The following is a 19954-nucleotide window of genomic DNA, read 5'->3' on the forward strand; positions in this document are numbered from 1 at the left end:
TTGGTGTGGCCAATTTAGCTCGGGCCAGGAGCTGGCCAAAAATACAGTGTGAGTTACTGAAAGGGGTATGAGATTACTGTCTGAGTTTAGAAGACTAGTAGACCATTTGGAAAAGCTCCCATAAGCATCACTGTGAAAAGATAAAGTTTATGTTTGCCATAAAGGGAGGGGGCAATACTGTTGCACCATTCACACATGAGTTGCCGGTTGTTGTTTTACCATGCAATTCAAAAATAGATTTTACTTGCTACTATTCACACACGGCAACAAAAACTTGTTAGGATGCCAGCTAAAGCACTTAAAAGGTCTCCAAAACTGTTTGAAGCAAATTATTGAGGGTTTCCAAAAGAAATCAGGATGGACTGATTTTTGTATTGTGCTGTGGACTGTGATCATGAGCATTGTTTTTATTTCTTTTTCTCTCCACACACAAGAATTAACTTTTTGAATTGTATAGCAAAATATCAAATTCTTGATAGATCTTGAATTTCATGTTTGTGTGAACAGGCCTTGCTTGTGATAAACACAGAGATAATCTTACCACATGCCTCTTATCATGAATTATGTCAACCTCTCTTCACCCTAGCCAAACTTCATCAGTGAGAAAAAAGATATCAGTAATATCTACCCCAACAAATCTCTGCTTGTCAAGCAAGATACCTGGAGTGTTAGCTTTGCTCTCCGATAAAGAACACTACTATATTGCAAGTTGACGCAGTTGCATTGAACCTGGTTGCAAACTTCAGGCCTACTTGGCTATCCCACTGCATTAAAATTGTAAATTATATCAGTTGTGTCTTGGGGTGGAAAGGGGAGATTGCTTGGCACTTATTACAAACGTAAAAAAAAAAAATCAATTGTTCCGTGCAAGACCATTATTCAAATTCAAATTCAAATTTAATTTCGTTTTTGTTAAAAGACACCAAATAAAAGTCCAAAGACAAAAGTTGTTTCACATTAATTTGCAAACAGACTGTAAGCAGATAATACCAATGAATGTTACAAACACTGATTTGTTACTATTTAGTACACACCTACTGTAGTCCAGTGGGTCCACTGGCTGTGTAGATCAAAGCAATTACATAACAAAAAGATGTAATGGCATTAACATGCAGATTTTTATCATGATTTTCTTTTTCTGCCGATGAGAATGACATATGTTTTAACAAAAAAAAAAGTGTGTGTTTTTTTGTTTGTTTGTTTGGGTTTTTTTTTTTTCAAATTTGGTATAAGCCAACAAATCCCAAACAAGGCTATGTAAACCTCATACTTACCCTTCTTTCAAGGGCTGGGTTAGTTCCTCCTCCTCCACCTCCACTGTTCTCTAAGTTGGTTACTCTCATCGTCAAGGAATCTGTTGCAGACTGCAATGTATCTACTTCGTTCTGCATCCTTTCTAGACTGGCCTTGTTGTTCATGGCCTGAGGAGAGATAAAATAGACTGTAAGATTAAAGGTCCATTTTACCTTTGGGAACAGTGATTTAAAAAAAAAATGTTCAAGATATTACATTTGATGCATATGAGTCGGTCATTTGTACCACAAAACATCTTAATACCATATAAAAATTTTGCAATAAAGCCTAAAATATAAGGAGATATCTGTATTTTTTTTAATAAACCGTAACTGTAGACGGTTTAGTCTGGAAACATTTTAATTATAACTATTGTTCACATTTTGTATTTAACAATACTTAACATCAATTTTACTGGGGGGATTCAAATTTTTACAGTGGTTGTTCCTATCCCTAACTCACATTTTAGAACTATTTTAAAGCATTACTGTTGGGTTTTTGTTTCATCTGCAAATGGTAAATTAAATGCCTTTAATAAAAAAAAAATTTAACATTTCATTTCATTTATTTGGCAGAATATAAAACAATGTATAATATGCAACAGGAAACAAATACATGCCAGGACTCCTAACAAGCAAATTTATGCTTGTGGCTGGAGCCCTCAAACCAAAAAGGATAAAATACTGTACATACAATCAACCAACACTTTTTGTGATATGGATCAATACACACAGAAGATTAGTCCAAATTGAAATAACACAATGTGTACTTAAGTCATCTGTTATTGACACAAAAACATATCTTTGCTTAATTTGTTGGCAGACATAGTACACACACGCACACACTCGCACATTCATCCTTAGTATACAGAGAAAAAGAGATGAGAAAAAGAAAGGTAGAGGAAGAAAGGAGGTCTAGTCAGTCATGGATACCATCTGTCTAAATACACTCTGTTTATATAATACTTTAAATCCTCAGTCTATGTATATGGAATCACCTGAAGAATAGAATACTGTACGAGCTGAAATTTTTGCGTACAGATATTTTCGCGAATTAATCCTTCGAGGACATTTTCGCGTGTTGTTAATTTCGCGGTTGCGAGGGTCTAACTGAACTTAGTTATTTGCGCTTTGTTATTTCCGCGTGTTGTTATTTTCGCGATTCAAAGGCGATTCACGAAATTCGCGAAAATAAAACCACCGCGAAAATTTCAGCTCGTACAGTACAACTGTATATATCGTCTATAACTATGATATGCTGTATTGCCCAACTTGTGTTTTTCATTGAGTTATGTAACGAAAAGAAATTGTAACAATTCAATTATATTACTAAAGAGAAGTCTTTGTTTGACAGTACTTAATGCATAGTTTTCAAGATGCTATCTGTGACATACATTTGTAACTAGAGTGAAAATCATGTTCAGTTCAAATATTACCGCATCGAAAAAAAGAAAACATTATTTTTGGACCACAATTGTACCTGGATATTTTGTTTTTTTTTCATAAACTCATTCAGATAACTAGAGTTTTGATTTATCACAGTGATGCTGCATCTCTAGTTACTCAAAATAAATGCCAACACTGTGGGACCGAAATATTGTGGGAATTAAAACTTTGCTATTCTTGGACACAGTAAAACAAGCCTCCTACATTGTACATCGGAAACAACAACAACAACAACAAATTGTGTGATGTGTGTTTTATATATAATAGTGTTAGGTTTTTCCTGTCTGGAATTTAATTCTTGCAACTTTCTACATATGGATGTGCTTCTTGATACAAATCGCCATAAACACTTGAAGGAACACTAAGCTGCACAATTGTATCCACAATAAATGGAATATCTTGTTTAAAAAAATAAAAAAACTTTCATTTGTAATATAATCAGACTTAATTTTGTAACAATGTAGTGCTAGTTAGCCAAATTAAGTTTTGTAATTATGTTCAGGTATCTATTGCACATACAGTATACAGCATCTGTAGAAGAAAGACCGATAACTTAGAAGTAATACTCTCACTAAAAGTGAATAGGCTCTATGTGAGATAAAGGAAAAATTAGAGTCAGTGTCAATGAAACTACAATATAGAATATCCCCTAGCAATGGTGACTGGTCAGTAGAAGGTGTATAACTTGCATCTCTAAAATGACAAACTACAGATCATCTTTCCCATATATGCTAAGTCATACAGACACCACCATCACCAAACTCAAGATCTGTCAATGAATGAGACTGGTGAATAAGAAGCCGATGGGTGTTGTTACTGTAATTGCTCTGGTGTTGGCTTTCTACACCTGACCTTGATAACACAGCAATACAACTCCCCCCCCCCCCCAGCTTTCCACCCACCCCACAACTACAACAAACAAACAAACAAACAGACAAACAAATCCATGACCAGGGAATAAGCAGCACAGGGCAGCACTGGGATACGCCCACTCTAATCTCCAACACTGGGGCAGTTTTCTCGCCCAGCTTTGAGCAAAATCATTACAAAAATGTGCACAAATGGGTATTCACCTCAGGGTTTCTTCCACCTCCCTGATCTAAACTAACTTTCTATACATACTGCTGCATACTGACATCTATTGTACATGTGGGGAATTGATTGTTCTGAAGTTTCTTAAAACTGTGACAACTGATTTCTAGGCTAATAGGGGGAAATGGAAGAACTATATTACAAAATTTTGAGAAAAAAAAATCATTAAAGGGACTAGGTAGCGTACAAAGCTAACACACATAATGACCCAAAGAAATTAGTTGTTTGGATTATTATGAAGTATGAGATTGATGATTTTACACACATTTATCCAATCTTCATCATTGTTTCTGCAAGGAATTGTGATACATTACTTTAGCAATGCAGCTTTGCTGTTCTTCATTGTTGTTGAAATTAAAAAAAAAAAAATAATTGCATCTAGTTGTCTGTACTGTGTTGAGTCTTAATGCTTTAATTGCTCAATTATCAGACTGGTATGTTTGTTTTGGTCTCCATTAGAGCACACACAAAGAATAAGAAAAATACATGAGTCTCCCTTGCTCTATGTTTCCATTATCTCTTCCACAGACAATGCCTCTCTGAACGAAATCATGATTATCTGGTGGTATCATTTTACGATATCATTTTATGATAGCATGACCATGAGTACAGCTACCATAGAGATGAGTCTTATCAACAATTAATTGGTCTGGGCTCCAGCCTCACTTCTGTACTGGTCAGCAAACCATGACAACAAGCCATATACATCTAAAGAGGGTAGCTATTGAAACAGCTTTCATCTATTCTTTACTAAACACATCCATTTGTCAGATGGAGTATCTTTAAACGAACGATAGCCTCAGTGACATTTGAAAAGAGTGACTTCAACTATCAATTGCAACCAATCAATTGATATCTAAGAAAGACGATTTCAGGTTTTTTGTACCGTAAAAGTGGTTTCTTTCGCGTAAAAGTGGTTTCTTTCGCGGTGGTTGTATTTTCGCTCTTTGAGGTTGAACCACGAATGTAACATTACACGAAAATGTTTTGAACTCGCCGCTTGTTGCAACACTACAGCGCATATGCACACACAAAGATTTCGCGCATTGAGTGTATTGATGGTCAACACACACACAGCGATACCATGCAATGTAGGTACAAGCATGTCATAAAGTACTCGAGAGACAGGATTTCAGGTAAGCCTGCATTTATTTTTAATTTCTATTTAATAAACAAAAGAATAATTGGATTATAGTTTTGGTTTTCATATGCAAAATAAAACAGTTTTTGCCAACTGTGAATTCACAGATTTTGCCGACCCCGAATTTAAACCCACGCGAAAAAGTCGGCACTGATGGAAACCGCGAAAGTATCTGTACGCGAAAGAAACCACTTTTACAGTAGGTCTTGTCACGTATGAAATCAATGTGTAAAATTTGTATATTTAAAATATTTCAAACTTTTTTATCCTGAGAAGTTACTAAATTGTCTTGAAAGTCAGCAGCAGAGATCAAATCAAATTGTATCAAATCATGTTAAACCATGGTAGTTTGAACTGTAATAGGTCCTGTCATGAACCCTGTCTGTAATTGGCTGTCTTTTTACTCTGTGGGTGTTGGGAGAATATCAGGTAGTCCAATAAAGACAGTTATCATTCTTGTACAGTGCACTCCCATTATAACGAACATGGTTATAACAAATTTCCAGTTAAGTTACATTACAACAATATAATTATTGTCTCTAGTATTTGTTTTTATTTGTTTAGTTATAACGAAATTTCAATTTAACGAAAGAAAACTGCTGATCCAGAGGACTTCGTTATTACAGGAGTCTACTGTAATATAGAAAGTCATGCTGTTTATTAAATCAAACATACTTAGTCAAACAACAAATTCTTTGCTGTCTCTGCAGTGCCATGTGGAGGAATCCTGTATGCCACTGACACCCAACAGACACTAACCTCGCCCAACTACCCTGCTAACTACTTGGTCAACCAGCGTTGCGGCTGGACCATTGACGGCACCAATGCGACCAACAAGATCAGGCTGACGGTCACAGATCTTAGTCTGGAGAATGACTGCGACAACGATTATGTCGAGTTCCGCGACCAGCCAGAGGTGATTCTTCACTCTATGCACACCTCTAGCTGATTGTGATGTCAATTTGGAGAGAATCTCTGCTAGGGTCAGGGTTAGGGTTATAGGGTTAGGGTCACTGGCGTAGGGGGGGGGGGGGGGGGGCGATGGGGGCGGTCGCCCCCCCCCCCCCCCCCCAATAAGATTTGGACCGGGGATTTGGGAGGTGGAAAAAAAAATGCGTGTATACTGTATGCATGCACATGAAGCGGGTCTCCTTTGCAACCTTTCATCAAATGAGATCATATTTTTTGAATATTTCACTCAAAGTGTGCACCAGATCGTTGAATTTCAATTCAAAATATGCAAAATCTCTCCTGCTTGGGAGGGGGTGTCCCCCTCCCAAACCCTCCCCCTCTCTGCCTCTTTTCCTAGCTTAGTACACTTTTTATACTTAATTCTCAGTGCACAAGACTTTTCACTTATATTCCGAAAACTCAAAGTTCCCTCATGTACAAGGGGAATTACCCCTTTTAATCGACCCTTTCCTCTCTCAGTTCCCCCCCCCCATCATTTTTTTTAAAATGATTTCCCAAATATTTCATCAAAATAATATGCGTATACGAGATATCTCAATTTCAACCTTAAAAAGGCAAAAGCTCCATCGTACGGGAAGGGTGGAGATAACACTCACCCACGCCTTCTCCCTGCTCGCCCGCCCCTCCCCCCTCCCCCTCCCTCCATGCATAGAAGTAGACTGTGGCTACACTTTGAACATAAACAGTTTTCCAAATATGACACAAAATGTGTGCACCAAAACGTTTAACTGCAATCAGAAAATTATACAGAATCTCTTTCCATAGACTTGCTACACTTCTCTTCTGATTGACAAATTTCCAGATATTCCAACAAAAGTGAGTGCCAGCTTGTTGAATTTCAGTTCTAAAAGCTTAAAACTGAAAAAAAAAAAAGGCTCCCTTGAATATGGGAGAGGTATCATGCCACCATTCCATTGCTTAATTGTTACCCACTATAGACTTAGTACATTTTGAGAATGACAATTTCCGAATTTTCCACAAAAAAAGTGTGCTCCAGATCGCTTTATTTCAATTCTAAAAACGCAAAAGCTCTACGAGCGGGAGGGGGAATCCCCCTTCCCCTAAGCTCTACCTCACTAGACTTTGTACATGTACATACACACAGATGATGCACATTCGGAATAAGAGCTGAATTCCGTGGTTTTAACACTTCGGTGAAAAAGTATTGCACCAAAAATTTGCACCAGATCACTGAATTTCAGATCTGAAAATGCAAAATCATCTTCGTGTGGGAGGGGATATGCCCCTATCTACACCCTCGTCTTCATGCTTTTTCTGTTTGATTGCTGAACAGACAGCGTTCATGATATTCAGTGTAAGAATTAATACAAGAAGATTACTTAAATGACACCATTTTATAGGCATATTGTTCAATAATAATCTACACTAAAATATACTGCAACCTTAAACAAGTGGGACTGTTTCAACTCGTTAAAACACGCAAAAACATGCATCAAATTGCACCATTTGCAACATCAAAATGAAAAAAGTTCTCACCGTGGGAGGGGGGACACCCCCCTCCCACACCCTCCCCTCCCCCGTCGCTCACTCCGCTCGATCGGGTTCAAACTCGTTCATGATATTCAGTGAAAAGAATTAATACAAGAAGTGTATTCAAATTATACCATTTTATAGGCAAATTTTTCAATAATAATCTACACTAAAATATACTGCAGCCTTGAACAAGTGGGATTGTTTCAACTCCTTAAAACACGCAAAAACATGCATCAAATTGTACCATTTGCAACATCAAAATGCAAAAAGTTCTCACCGTGGGAGGGGGGACACCCCCCTCCCACACCCTCCCCTCCCCCCTCGCTCGCTCCGCTCGCTCGGGTTCAGTCTCGTTCATGATATTCAGTGAAAAGAATTAATACAAGAAGTGTATTTAAATCATACCATTTTATAGGTAAATTGTTCAATAATAATCTACACTAAAATATACTGCAGCCTTAAACAAGTGGGATTGTTTCAACTCCTTAAAACACGCAAAAACATGCATCAAATTGCACCATTTTCAACATCAAAATGTAAAAAGTTCTCACCGTGGGAGGGGGACGCCCCCCTCCCACACCCTCCCCTCCATCCTCGCTTGCTCCGCTCGCTCGGGTTCAGTCTCGTTCATGATATTCAGTGAAAAGAATTAATACAAGAAGTGTATTTAATTTAAACCATTTTATAGGCAAATTGTTCAATAATAATCTACACTAAAATATACTGCAACCTTAAACAAGTGGGACTGTTTCAACTCATTAAAACACGCAAAAACATGCATCAAATTGCACCATTTGCAACATCAAAATGCAAAAAGTTCTCACCGTGGGAGGGGGGACACACCCTCCCCTCCCCCGTCGCTCACTCCGCTCGCTCGGGTTCAGTCTTGTTCATGATATTCAGTGAAAAGAATCAATACAAGAAGTGTATTTAAATTATACCATTTTATAGGCAAATTGTTCAATAATAATCTACATCAAAATATACTGTGATCTTAAACAAGTGGGACTGTTTCACGTCGATAAAACGCGCAAAAACATGCATCAAATTGCACCATTTACAACATCAAAATGCAAAAAGTTCTTACCGTGGGAGGGGGGACACCCCCCTCCCATACCCTCCCCCCCTCGCTCGCTCCGCTCGCTCGGGCTCGGTCGCTTCGCTCCCTCGCAGACTAACCGCCCCCCCTAAGATCAAATCCTGGCTACGCCGTTGGTTAGGGTTAGGGTTAGGGTTAGCATGCTGACCTTAAAAACATGGATTGCTGTGAAAGAGGATAGTGAAAATTGTGCCATGTTCAGGTCACATAATTAATCAAATGCCAGTATTACTTTAACCCATATAATGCCAATGAGGTCAGGTGATGAGGCCAATTACATCACAACTCTCTTGTTCATTTGCATGCTAATCCAAACTACTTCTACTACTACTTTCACCACTGATACTTCTCCTCCTTTTTGTCTTCTTCTTCTACATCTTCCTCTTCTTATTTTTTTGGGAGTGTACTTGTTTATGATGACATCATTGTTCTTATCGTTGTTAGAGTTAAATATTTTATTATTGTTGTGATCATCACAAGAAATCTCTTAAATGTTAACATCATGTCAAGTTCCATCCTGGAAACTTTTACTTCTGATACTTTTGATGATGATGATGATGATGATGATGATGATGATGATGATGATGATGACTATCATTGTTATTATTATTGTAAAGTTATAATTGTTTTTATTATCTTGTATTCTTTCTGTTGAATAATATATTATTATAGATCATTATCATTCATGATTGCCCATTTCATGATTGCTGTTTCCTTAATCATTAATGTCTTGATTGCACTCGAGTGATTTTGGCGGAATTGTGAACTGATTGAGGATTTCATATTTGCTGCTCCCAGAATTCAGGACATGTTCTGCGTTACTGCGGGACCAACATCCCGCCGGTCTTTGATTCCAGTGGACAGACGGTCTTGGTCTACTTTGCAAGTGACTCCGCCCCCAGAACCACCTACAAAGGCTTCTCCTTAGAGTACCAGATAGCTGGTAAATTCCCTCTTTCTTCTTTTTCGGTCAGCCATGATAGATCAGACAAGTTCAAAGTACATCGTATCAAAGTCTCATGCGTGTTTTGCTTCTGGCTCAGATGAGCTACTGCAATGCTTCTTTTTCTTATTAAAATTTAAAGATTGAAACTTTCGGGTACAAATTACAGAGTACAGCTTTTCTTGAATTTTGTGTTGTAAACATATCATACCAATTCATCTATTGTCATGTTGTAACCCAAACACAGGCATTCTATTTCATTGTTTTCGGTATATGGCCCCTGGGAAATACCTGAATTATTTGTTTGGTTTATATGTATGGTTTGGATTATTTCTGCATTCGACCAGACAAAGTTGTCATGAATATGCATTTGTGCCAAGTGGGTGTGGCCTGTTCAGCCCACATTGGAGTAGAGGATGGATCAAGACTAGGGATGATAGTGCTCAAGGCGAGGGGAGGAATGAAGTTTTGTTGTTACTTATAGTCTGGTATGGTGATGGTGATTTGTTTGTTGTCAGAAATGACACCTGTGACAAGTTGTTGTGCCACCAATATTTTCCTCCCTTTGGTAATAAAGTATTTAATGCCGTTGAAAAGAAACTACTGAAAAAACATTTTATTATTAACATTCTAATAAGCTATTATATATTGGTAACTAGTAACTTTTTTTTATTATTATGTAGAGAGAAGCACTAGTTTCTTACAGTCTAGTCTATTTGTCTGAACCTTTGTTTGATATGACTGCTCTTCCCATTCCCTCCCCAGACTGCAACAGGAACTACAACACCACCCACGGCACGGTGATGTCTCCTGGTTACCCGAACATCTACAACAATGGCCACAACTGTAGCTGGCGCATCACCACCCCAGCAGACACCTTCGTTGCCCTCCACTTCACCCACTTCAATGTGGAGGGAGCCGCGTCCTTTGTCTTTGACAGCGTCACTGTGAGTGCTATCCCTACTACATATTATCTTCTATGATAAGAATACATTATTACTAAACTCTTTCCCCACTATTGGACAACGTGTGTGTTCAGGATTTTACTGGAATTTTGAGGTGGTAATAATGAGAGGGTTGAACCAAGACAAAAGGGCCATTCTCCACTAAAAAATGGTAATGTTTTACACCTCTTTACTACGTGTACTACTAAAAAAAAACAGTTAGCTTTGCCCCCCCCCCCCCCCAACAAAAAGTGCTCATGGGCTGTATGATTCATTTGCTGTTTAACTTGTTGCCTTTGTTTTTCGTGGCTGTTGAACTTGTGCACCCTAAAATATAGCCAGTCGGAACTTAATCTCTTGAACCTCCTTGGTTTAACCAATGTGGTATGGTTTGTGTGCAATTCTCACAACTTAAAGATTAGGATTTTTGCCTTCAAAATATAATTTTATTTTTTTTTTTACTACTGTGGATCAACATGCTGTTGTTGTTTATTTTGTTTTTGTTCTATGATGTGCAGAGGTTGGCAGCCCTGACAAAGTTGTTTCATGTACCAAGGTTTAAAGCATGACATTTATAGAACCAAGTTGCAAAGCCTTCTCCTAAATGGAAACTTTTAGGGGAAGACAAGGCAATATCTCGGTCAGTGTCATTCAGGTAGAGAAAATTATTATTTTGTGTGTGTGTGTGTGTGTGTGTGTGTGTGTGTGTGTGTGTACATTTGATAAAGAACAGATATGAAATTGATTTCCAAATTTATTGAATAATCATCCCCATCTCTTCTCTCTCTGATGCGAATGAAACACGAAAGGTTTACAATGGTTCAGACAGCTCGGCCCTGATCATCGGGACCTTCTGCGGGAACACGGTGCCCCCGCCGATCTTTGCCAGCGGGAATGAGCTGTACATCTGCTTCATTACAGATTCATCTGTGACCTATGGAGGTTTGATGCCACCTTTACATCAGCCGCTGTCCAGGGTGAGAGCTACAATATTGTGTAGATTCCTGTCGGTCAGTGGCTTTCCCTATCTATCTTTTCTTTTTCTCTTTTTCCCCCCGTAAATCTATGCAGCCAGGCTGATACAAATAGATTTTTATGTGTGTTGATGTGTTTGTGTATGAATGTTAGTGCAACTATGCCTCAAATGTTTTTCTTTGTTTTCTGTCATAATTGCATTTATTTGTTTGTTTATACTGTGTAATTCTTGTTTTATGGTCCGGTTTCATAATTGCGCATCATGATTCTTTCAAGATGTCAAATGATGCAATGTTTTTCAAAATGTTGTCCTTTATTAACTCTAAGATGAACCTGGAATACCAAAAGTAGTAGTTTAGGTTGGGTTTTTTGAAGGAATAATTGAATGCTATGAATTAATTTCTGCTGTTACATGGAATGAATGTTAGAACCCTGTGTGACAGGTTTTTGAACAAACCAGATATTGGAGAGTGAGGGTGCATCTGTGATGAGAGTGTCTGTGGCACTGGATACGCACTCTGCAGAGATTCATTTTGACACATACACATCCCAGAGAGGGGAGCAAAATATGACCTGTGATTCTTACACCATGCTTTCACATGGGTGACAAAGTGCCTGTGATCTTCCCCCTCCCCAGGTTGTGGTGGTCAGCTGATGGGACGACATGGCAGCTTCACCAGCCCCATGCATCCCGGGGAATACCCAGCCTCCCAGACCTGTGACTGGAACATTGAAGTGCTGGCTGGGGGGCAGTCAGTCACCCTCTCCTTCACCAACTTTGCGGTGGAGGGTACAGAAGGGGAGTGCGCCCAGGACCAGTTGGAGGTATACGATGGGACTGATGCTAGTGCACCACTCTTTGGGCGTTACTGTGGGACGGTAAGTGAATCTTGTTGTTATCATTCATTCGTGCTAAAAGAGCTAGACACCGAAACCAGAAACCAAGAAGCAAAAGGAAGGTATTTTAATTATATCAAAGACTAGAGGGGATCATGCAATCTTCATTATTCCATCTGTGTTTGAATGCCCAGTCTCAGACACTGTCTCATCACTTCACTCTTTTTTTTTCTCTTTTTTTTTTTTTTTTTTTGGGGGGGGGGGGGGTTAAAGGGCAAGTTTTATAGGGATTATGTATAAAGTGTCAATGTACTGTAAAACGAATATTCGCATGCATTTTAATTTTGCGAGAGCCAATATTTGCGAAATTAAAAGGCACATGAAAGTTCTTGTCTACACTATACACATTGAATGTGAGAGGCAACTCACAAAAAATTTCATGCTGTGAAAAAGCCAGCAGCTCCAATTTGCAAAAATTTCATGCCGCGAAAATATCACATTTTACAATATTACCTTGTTAACTTGCAGCCAAGGACAGTGTACATGAATGTTACATATAATTGCCTCATATGGAATATGGATGGCAATCTTATGAGATTGTGATTGGATTGTCATCAATGATATACATTTATGATTATAATCTGGGAAGATTTGTATTTTATGTATAACCTGAACATGTATGACTTTCATTTGGTTTTTTCTTTTTGTTTGTGTTTACAACTGCAGTCACGCCCTGCCGACATTAGAGGAACTGGCAGAAGTTTATTTGTCCGATTTATTACAAATGGACAGAATCCGTCTGGCAATTTCCAATATACTGGTTTCAGAGCTATATAGTGAAAGCTGAGGTCATACGTATGGTGAGGTAAGCTGAGAGAAAAACGTTATCTATACTTGTTGCAGTTGATATTTGTTTATTCTCTTTTCCTGGTGATAAGTGGAAGAATGCATGAGTACTTCATTACATGAGCATATTATAAGTTGTCTGTATATTTTGTTTGTTTGTTTGAAGTGGCCCCATTATACTTTAGAGAGGAAAATTTGTTTTGGACTGTAAAAGAATTACATTGCTCACTATTTGTATGCAAGAACTTGCCACTTGAATCATGAATGCTAGCAGGAAGTCAGTGAAAGAGCAGTATCTTGTGGAGACCACATGTGTCAAAGCTGTAGGTGTGTGGGACTAGGCATTGGTACCAGTTGAAATGTCAAGGATAAAATTGTCATGGGTAAAAATGTCAGGGGCAAAAATAATTTATGCACAATTATTTCCCCGCCCCTGATATCTTTCCCATCTTACATGTACATTGTTACCCAAGACATTTTTTTTTTCCAGTGACATTTTTACAGCTAACATATTGGGCTCAATTTCACAAAATTTAATTTTTCGTGAAAAGTACACATTCCGTCAACATGTTACTGACATAATTATGTTAATCCATTGAGGATGGTCTGATTTTACTATAATACTTCAACACTTCAACACTTTGCTACGCTACTTCCCACAGACCCCTGCCCGAGTATTCTTGGGACTTGTCCTCAACAGGTTAAGGGTAATATTGTTCCCTCTTCTTTGTGAAAGAAGTAAATCAAGTGCTCTTTCATTGTGCTAGAAAAGTGAAATTATGTTGAATTTTCTTTATATTTTCTTTATAATGATGTCCATAATGATTTTATGAAGTGTAGTAGTCTCTTTGTCTAGCAGTGATGGCACAGAACCTTTAAGAATTCATAACTTTTAATCTGTTGTCTGATTTTCCTCAAACTTTTACTGATGTTTTCTACTGATGTTGCTGCTTGCACTCCAACCATATTTTAGTTTGGGTTTCATTTTCATTTTAATTGATCTTGTCTCTGATGTAGAAATATTTCCTTTATGATTTGATGCATTGTAAGAGGAGATGTCTCATATGATTTCATTTGTTGTTTGTTCTTTCATTCTCTTGTTTCAGCTTACCACCATGTTCCAGAGTGATTCGCCGCATGATAACAAACACATGTGACTCTCATACCTTAACTACCAATATATGTGCACGAATATCACATTCCCACCCTCAGCTGTATGTCTTCAAATGATATGGGGTCAGTGTGTGATTAGTGTTCCTGTGGTGAACTACTGAACACAAGATTACAAATCTTTTATCTTTTTTTTTTTTTTTTTTAAGGAAACTTGTGTAGAAGAAAATTGTCAAAAAAACCCACAAAGCAACACAGACCGAACAGCTAATAGATGACAATCATGTAGTGAAAATAGAATGTGTGTTAAGCACATTCGAAAATTGTATTCTATTGTATATATTCATGAAATAAATTGATTTGATGTTGCTATGAATGGAGAACTAGTGGAATGTATGTCAAATTGTATTCTATCTCATGATATCAAGTTCTATGCAGATAATAAAAAGTTTATGCAAGAAAGTATTATATATGTGTGAAGGCAAAAATATGTACATGTATTTCACAGCTTTGCTAGGGAAGTATGCATATGGAAGTCTCTTTTTAACTTTCACAAGCAGTGAGTGCTAATATTCAAAATTCAATAAGTCTGCACAAACATTGCAAAAGTATTCATATGTTGATCAAAGATATGAAAAGAAACTATACTCTGCTTGTTGCATGTACCAAAAGCAACACTATTAAAATGTTTTTCAGTGAAGTACTTCCTCCTTGTAAACAGAATGACGCATCAGATTTAAAGGTAGGGGATACCTTTTACAGACCTCCCAAAATGCAGAAAAACATTAAATATGAACCTCAGGGGACTTGTTTAGGCCACTGCTTAGAAATTTAGCTGGGAACTTTGAAGTCAACAGTTATCTACAATTTGAATAATGCACAAAACTCAACTACTCAGTAGTTCTGTGTGTCAGCCACACTAAAGCCTTTTTGTTGTAGTCTTCTGTATTTTTTTATCTATAAACACAAATCTTAAAGTATAAGAGCTGATGTAATAACACATAGAGTGTATGGCAAGAATGTATATAGAAATGTCTCTAAGTTTTGATAAACTTTATTCACAAAATATACATGATGGACACACATGCAGTGCATGGGTCTGCAAAGGTAGCCTAGTAGTGTACTGGAATTTACGGTGAGCCCCAAAAAGAATTCAATTCAAAATCTAACGGTCAATAAAAATGTACTAAATGTTACCTTCCACTTTCAATACTTTATGGGAGTTTCTAAAATGATACTCTCTTCAACATACCACTGTGTTTATACAACTCTTCATTTAAGGCATGCAAATGGGATTCCCTACCTTTAAAGTATGTGTGCTAACTCCTTCTGCCCATTTTTACTCAATTTGAGTGTTCAGTTTAGCATGACGGAAGCTACTGTGTGAAAAGTCAGGGATGAGAAATGCAAAAAAAAAGGCAACAAAAGAGGGGAACTTTGTCACCAGAAACAGCAGGTTTCAAAGAAAAAAAAAATGAACAAGAGACATGTCATCATGCGTACTTCTCTGTCACATTGTTCAGAAATTACTTCTGTTTCTCATGTTTTCAAAGTTTTACAGCTAACTTTGTAATGATGTGGAGTGAGCTCTATCAGGTTGACTATCTGTGGTACGTCTCAATCTTGATCAAGGCTAAATGTCCATTAAAAGTAACTGTATTTTTTAGCAGTGCATGCTTTTAGCCTGTGGTGGTAATATTCATATGTACATGTATACTTCAAAGAGTGTGCAACTATGTGATCATCATTTCTACTGAATCTGATGCTGATGTCTGACTTCTAAGTAATCTTCATTGTTTATACATATGATGCTCAGTATCTAACAAAATGCTTACAAAACTTCCTGGCGATTCTGTGGAAACTTAACATACAGTGAAGGAAAATATGACAAGAAAAATCTATCTTACTAGCCCCTGCTAAGTAATAATGACTAGAAGTTCACTCTCTTTTTTAATACCTTTACTGCTAAGCAACATAAACGAATGTAGGAGTAGTTATATGTATATTTTGATAATCATGATCACACACAGCATATGCTACCAAGTTCTAACATTATAGCTGAGACACAGGATAACTCTTTTATCTACATCTGCTATGATTAACTTATCCCATAAAGATTGACAATGTTATACCAGGGTCTTAATGAGTTCATCTTTCATTATTTATGGATTATACACTCTTTCTTTGCTTCATATTCATTCTGAACAAATTATTTCTGGTGTAGATTTCTCACTTCATCACTGAAGTGTCCTAGTGAATCCTAGATAATGAGATAATGAATACATCATATATTTAGGGAGTCTAATCTTTTGCGAATGGGGAGTTCCCAACAGTTTCACAAGGTTGAATTTGTGATCGTGAAGTACGGTAATGAAAGAAATTTGTATGTGTGCATGTTTCACTTGTGTCAAAATTTCATGTTGTTGAATTTGCGAGAGCACCCCACTCGCAAAATAAAATAAAAACCTTGCGAAATATATGGCATATACAGTAATATGTGTGTATATGGGTAAGAGGGACTGATCGTGTGCTTCCAGAATGTGTCTTTCTGATCTTCTCCTGACTTTTCACCTCGGTCATCTTCATCGTTTCTCCTCCTCATGTTTCTGTTATAATTAAAAAGTCAAATTAAGTGCTGAATACTGTAAAAATCCAGCACATGGTCTGTCGCTTCATTTCGCTTCATTGTAATGCCTCTAACTAAAATAGCCACAGCATCAATATTTTCTGAGTGGCACTGCAGTGGAGAAATTATCTCAATCAACCGAGCATACTCCATCACTTCCTTACCACAGCACAAAAAAATATTTGATGCATTTGTATCACTGTGGAATGGTACATCCTTGTGGTTGTTACTTTTTTTTCAGTCCTTGTTTGATTTTGACATCAAATTTTTCTTTGATTTTAGAAAAGGCTGTAAGGCTTCGTATGCAGTTCACAGGGTGATAAGGTAACTTTTTTCTTGTACAATTGTAAATAAAAAGTCTTTCTACTGACTGTAAAGTTTGCTGCAGTCACAACTTGACATTGATTGGAAAAGTGTGCTAGGTTAAGGTAGTTTTGGCATGAATCTGGCATATTGTTAGAATCTTATTCATTTTATCACTTTTAATATCATTTATTAATTTTTAGTATCAATTATCAATTATATATTCTTATTCTAATTTGTAGTGGTTACAGTGATGTGCACTATCAAAGGTTTGTTTGGTTGTTTTTTTTTTTTTATTGCTACTCCTATGAATGTACATGTGCTAGGCTTTTTTCAACACGATTCCTCAGGAATCTAAAGAGGCTTTACTGGTAGGAGTGCGGATTTCAAGTACTTAGTAGTTTTAAAGAAAAAAATACCAAACTCTTGTGCTGACAGAAAAAAAAGAGAGTCAAATCAGGAACAATGAATTATGCAATTTTGAAAGTCTATGTAGAATACAACTGAAATGACTGTGCTCAAGAAATGCACTACCTTTTTAGAAGTGCAACACGTTTGTGAATTGCAACACAAATAAGAAGTGCACACAAGTGATTCCTCCCTTTCATATAAGGTTTCAAATTTGAACACAATTTTGCTGTATTCCTGCTATGTCTTCTGTCTGAAATTGTTCACTTTCATCAAGCTCTTTTCATGCGCTGGAATGAAGCACTGATGTAGTTTTTTGTCAGTGGTCAGTAGATGTGTAGGAGGTAACACACAGATGTAATCTTCCCAACTGTTATTAGAACATTAATTTCTTTGCTATTCCCTGCATTGTCTTTCACTGCTACTTTGAAAGTTTGAGGAAAATCGGACAATCCGTTCAAAAGTTATGAATTTTTGAAGTTTTTGTGCAGTTACCGCTGGATGAGAAGACTACTAAGGCTCGTGATGTCATATGAGTACAACAGTATAAAGAAAATGTAAAGAAAATTCAACATATTTTCATTTTTTTCGCATAATAAAATAGCACTTGACTTGCCTCTTTCGAAAGACAATGGGAATAATATTACCCATAACATATGTCAGTAACGAGTCAAGGGAATGTGTACTTTTTTCAAAAGATGAAATTTTGTGAAATTCTCTTTATATTTTCCTTATATTGTTGTACGCATGTGACATCATACACTGCAGTAGTCTTCTCATCCAGCGGTAACTGCACAAAAACTTCAAAAATTCATAACTTTTGAACAGATTGTCCGATTTTCCTCAAACTTTCAATGATGTGTTCTACTAATATTGCTACATTCTCTCAATCCTTATGTTAATGAAGGTGAACTTGTCCTTTAAGATAAAAATAAATTGATTGAGAACTTAAAAAGAAAATGGAGTTGAAGTGATGTTTACAGCATGTTTCTGAATGATTTTATTGCTGTTGTTGTGCAAATCATTGTAAGTGAGTAGCAGTGAATATTCCATTGTGTATTGTGTGTATTTTTCCATTTGGCAGTGACTGATAATACAGTGCACTCCCGTTATAACGAAATGCTCGGGACCGGCAGTTTTCTTTCGTTATAACGAAATTTCGTTATAACCGAACAAATACAATATATAACGAAAACAAGGAACCACGTATATTATGTTTGCTGAATACTCATCATACACTGCAAAGCTATGTGAAATGTGATGGGATAACTGTATTACAATGATAAACGCAAGTTCCCCTCAGAAACTGTGTGTGACACAAGGAGCGAACACACAGTGGTGTGAAGCGTTCACCCATGCAGAGACGCTATAAATGCTTGTTCCGCTACGTATTTTCGAAAGCAATTCGCATTTCGTTATAACGGAGCACATTTCTTTTGTTTTTCTTTGTCTGTGGTGCTCGGAAAAGACTTCGTTATAACAGAAATTTCGCTATAACCGTGTTCGTTATAAGTGAATTTTGTACCATAGACTTTAATGGTGATAATTTTGGGACCAGAAGATTTACTTCGTTATAACGAAATTTTGTTATAACCGTGTTCGTTGTAACGGGAGTGCACTGTAGCTGATATTGTTCTTTGATGTCAGTTATGGGTAGAAGTAACCTATTTCGAAATGTTTGATCCTTTTGATCACATTGACTACAAAATATAAAATTGAGTGCCTCCAGCATTACAACGTGTGTGTAAGACACTATAGCCCTTTTCACACTTGTGTTTCTTAACCCCGGACTTTCTCTGACCCAGGACTATCGTTAGTCCCGTACCAATTTTTTCAGCTTTTTACACTCGCCAATTAGTCCCGTACTATATCTCTTGTCCGGGGCTAAGGAGAAAACTGACCTTTTTACACTTGTATTTCTTAGCCCAGGACTTTCCAAACCACATGAATATTCATGATTACGCTGTGTACTGTACACGTACATGGCACGCACCGGCAGCACTTGATTACGTCGTTTCTGATTGGTCAGTGAGGGTCGGACTTCGTCTCCGTCGCTTAGCCCAGGATTATTTTTTCGTTCTGTTTACACTCACTTGCTTGGCACCGCAATTGCGGTGCTAACCCTGTTATTTTGCAGGGCCAGATAGTACCGGACTATCGGTGGGGCTAGCCCACTTTGGCAAAAACGAGTGTAAACAGAAAGTGGGCTAAGGATAGTCAAAAAAAAAAAAAAAAAAGCAAAAATTTACAAGTGTAAAAAGCCCTTATGTAAACACGACTGTTTATCTTATTGTGATCATGTCAATGTGTCGGATGTTTGTAGAAATAATCAAATCTGGTGTGATCATGAATCTTCCTTTCAAACAGTGAGGAAGGACAAAGAATATTATTCATATCTTCCAACATAAGAAATCTGGGGAGGGTAC

General features: G+C 37.3%; 2 protein-coding genes across 2 annotated transcripts in view; one reads left to right on the plus strand and one right to left on the minus strand.

The window, feature by feature from the left end:
* Positions 1–1373, minus strand: part of LOC140238286 (cubilin-like) — an 83551-nt gene extending 82178 nt beyond the window's left edge. The window contains exon 1 of the mRNA XM_072318222.1: positions 1275–1373. Coding sequence (XP_072174323.1) covers positions 1275–1343 — 69 coding nt within the window. The 5' untranslated portion in view covers positions 1344–1373. The remainder of the gene's footprint in view (positions 1–1274) is intronic.
* A 3541-nt stretch (positions 1374–4914) lies between these two features.
* Positions 4915–14238, plus strand: LOC140238287 (cubilin-like). The gene is made up of 7 exons (XM_072318223.1): positions 4915–4966; positions 5682–5887; positions 9335–9479; positions 10245–10426; positions 11233–11365; positions 12036–12277; positions 14188–14238. Exons 1-7 carry the CDS (start codon positions 4915–4917, stop codon positions 14236–14238), a joined length of 1011 nt encoding a protein of 336 aa, XP_072174324.1.
* The last annotated feature ends 5716 nt before the right edge of the window (positions 14239–19954 follow it).

The sequence above is a fragment of the Diadema setosum genome, chromosome 14 (genome assembly GCF_964275005.1).
Source record: "Diadema setosum chromosome 14, eeDiaSeto1, whole genome shotgun sequence".
Classification (NCBI taxonomy): domain Eukaryota; kingdom Metazoa; phylum Echinodermata; class Echinoidea; order Diadematoida; family Diadematidae; genus Diadema; species Diadema setosum.